The sequence below is a fragment of the Etheostoma spectabile genome, chromosome 19, assembly GCF_008692095.1.
Source record: "Etheostoma spectabile isolate EspeVRDwgs_2016 chromosome 19, UIUC_Espe_1.0, whole genome shotgun sequence".
In the NCBI taxonomy this organism is placed as follows: Eukaryota; Metazoa; Chordata; class Actinopteri; order Perciformes; family Percidae; genus Etheostoma; species Etheostoma spectabile.
In genome coordinates this window covers 11,183,407-11,186,527 of record NC_045751.1, presented here as the reverse complement: position 1 = coordinate 11,186,527, position 3,121 = coordinate 11,183,407, and the positions used below count along the sequence as shown (strand labels likewise).

Sequence of the window (3,121 nt, the reverse complement as noted above, 5' to 3'; positions counted from 1 at the left end):
AGCCGCTGACAGAGAGCTCAGGCGGGGGCCACAGGATTCCGCCTAAATATGGCTACATGACGACTGTGTGTTATGAGAGCGGACATGGGAGACGCCGTGACATGTGACTTCATGGCGTACAGGTGTGTGTGTGTGTGTGTGTGTGCGTGTGTTGTGCATCCCAGTGCCAACGCCTGAACTTTGTGCTTTACCTTTTCACAGCTGAGTGTGTGTGTGTGTGTGTGGTGGTGTGTGTGTGTGTGTGTGTGGTGTGTGTGTGTGTGTTGTGTGTGTGTGTGTGTGGTGTGTCTAACTTGAACTGTGCTACGGACCGTATGAGGTAAAAATGACAAAACAACAACATGAAAACCTGCTTTGGTTTCAGAACACGAGCCGACCGAGCAGCAGGGCGATGAAACAACCGTTCCCCTCCACCGACCACAGCAGAGTTTCCTAAACCCCTACAAAGTACCTCCTCATGTTCTTTTTTTTTTTTTAAAGGAATAGTTTGACATTTTGGAAAAGATGCTGAATCTGCTGGGCGTTAGATGAAACGATCGATACCACTCTCATATCAGACCGCAATCTCAGCTAGAAACAGCTAGCCTAGCTCGGTGCGACGGTAACAAAATCCACCTCTCAGCTGCTCTAAAGCTTACTGACGGTTAAACAAACCAGATGGGACATAAACTAAACAGCTTCCAGGGTGCTGTTAGGTGGGATTTTGAACTCCGGATAGAGCAGCTCAGCTGTTTTACCGTCCACTTCCAGACTTTATGCTAAGCTGCTTCATATTTAACAGGCCATCGTGCAATCGCTCTTCCCCGTCTAACTATTGTCAAGAACACAAACTAGTGCGTTTCCCAAAATGTGGAGATATCCCTTTAAATAGACCAGTTATCTGCGAAGTGGCTCTTAGAGGAGACAGACTCCTGCAAACATTACAGCATTTGATTGGTGGCCGGCGTGCTCCCCCCCCCCCACCGCCCCGCCCTGCTGAGTGCCATCGCTGCCACGAGAGCAAACCAAGATATGTATCGGAACATTTGTACCTATTGCAACGAATAAATTATAAAATGTGCTACAGAGAATGCAGGGAGTAATGCTGTTAGGGTTTCCCACTGGGATGAACCCACACCGCCGCAGTACCGTAGCTCCGTTGTGTTTTTTGTTTTTTTAACTGGCCTGCTGAGGCAATGGATGCGACTGTGTCGCTGTGGCGGGAACGAGCACGGTACCTGTGTAATGCCACTTGTCGCGTCTGAGAGGTTTAAATAGATCCAGCCACGAGTTCGAACCCCTAAAAGAGAGTTCAGATGTTTTGAAGTGAGCTACGTCTCCACAGTCCGTGTGTTACCTACGGCAGACCAATTGACTTTGCCGCCTGACCGCCCTTAACGACGGGGAACTGAAGCTGCCGTTGTATCCGTCTATTATATGTCGGATTTTGGAGATTCCAAAGTACCGCTTTAAAACACCAAAGTCACATAAAACCCCCAAACAAGGGAACCCAACGAGGCAGCGCAGGACCAGTAACTGCGAGGTAAAACAGCTGTTTTTATCAAAGGAGTCTGGTGGCTTTGAAGCGAGAAAAGACGGATGTACCGGCTTCAGTCCCCCCGTCGTTAAGGGCCGCCTGACAGAAGAGCTGAAAATATTCTAAATATAGCGTCAACTTAAAATGATATTGATTTTTGAAGGTGGTCCTTTTTTTTTTTTGGGCGGCTGATACAACCCCACTTCATAACATTCGAACTATCTCTTTTCGGGTTAATCCATTAACAAACAAACAAAACAAAAACATTCTCTACTACAACTTTGCCCACAATGTAATAACTGTGCGGTACCGTATGGAGGAAAGATTATGCATGGGGTAAAAAAAATTAAAAAAGATAAAAAATATTTTAAATTCAAACATAAGTTTGTACCATAATGCCTTTGCTAAGTAATCCAGCCTCCCTTTTTAATACCGTATGGAGAAGCAGAACCACCTGATAGTGAGACTATCTGCGGTTCTGTTGGTGCCCCCCCCCCCAAACCATAGTTCACTGACCAATGTCGGTTGAAAATGGCTGCGCACACTGGCAGCGTCGATTGTGTGTGAAAGGGTGGAAATGTTAAAAAAAAATTAAAAAAAACAGGACAGGATATGCATATAAAACACAAAAAATACAAAAAAATGAAATACACTTATAAAACTGCGAGCGTTTTTTTGTCATCTGTTGGGATGTTTTCTGCATCCAGAAGGGAGCGGCTCCTCAGTCCAGGTGAAGAGGTCAGAGGTCACCGGCGGGGCAGGGGGGCGGGGGGGCAGGCCAAAGGTCCCAGGCAGAGTCGAGTGCCCCGAGCAGAGAGAGATGAGGAGGAGGAGGAGGAGGAAGGTGGAGAACCTCTATCGCCCAGTCGCTCAGTCTGAGAGAGGAAGGGAAGACAGACAGGTGAGCATCTGGAAAACATCGGGTCGGACACTTATTAACGGCAACGTACTGACGGATATTAGACGTTAGATTAGATATTAGACAAGAATCCGCACATTGGCAATACTTTAACCCTTGTGTTGTCTTCCCGTCAAAACTGTTGACGCTTTTTTACTTTTTCGTCCCATTTTTCAACCTTTTTGATGCTTTTTTTCCAATGTTTGTCTCTTTAGACGTTCAACACTAACTTATTAACTTTACTTTTCCAGTAATTTTTCGAATTTATGGCCGATAAACATCATTTATAGGAAATTATACCAAATGTTTGAGTTAGAAAAGCAGAAATTAGGAATTATTTTGACTAAAATTAAAGGGATGGAGGTTAATGGATAATCACAGACTGGAATATGTCAACTTTTACTCAATACTATTTCAAAACCACTTGAGTCATTGACTCAAACTCATTTGAAAATGCTACACGTCTAAAACTGTGGCAACGTGCGGCTATCCTTTATCCTGAAAGTAAAGTGAGCCTCTTTTGGTTTAAAAAGAGAGTGGTTTAAGAAGTCCTCTTGGGCTTGAGGAGATTGTGAAAAGCCTCTTCACTGTTGGATTAATCGATAATGACAATCATCTTACATTTTAGCCGTGAAAACAAGTGGACGGACAAGTGAAAGCTGCTGTGGTTGTTCTCTATTTGCCACACACACACACACACACACACA

At 44.8% G+C, this 3,121-nt stretch overlaps 1 protein-coding gene across 1 annotated transcript in view; it reads right to left on the bottom strand.

Annotated features, from left to right (window-relative positions):
• Positions 1 to 406: 406 nt before the first annotated feature.
• The window catches only part of irs4b (insulin receptor substrate 4b), a 17,758-nt gene continuing 15,043 nt past the window's right edge, over positions 407 to 3,121 (bottom strand). Inside the window, 1 exon segment of the mRNA XM_032499464.1 lies at positions 407 to 2,391. Within this exon segment, the coding sequence (XP_032355355.1) occupies positions 2,387 to 2,391 (5 nt within the window). The 3' untranslated portion in view covers positions 407 to 2,386.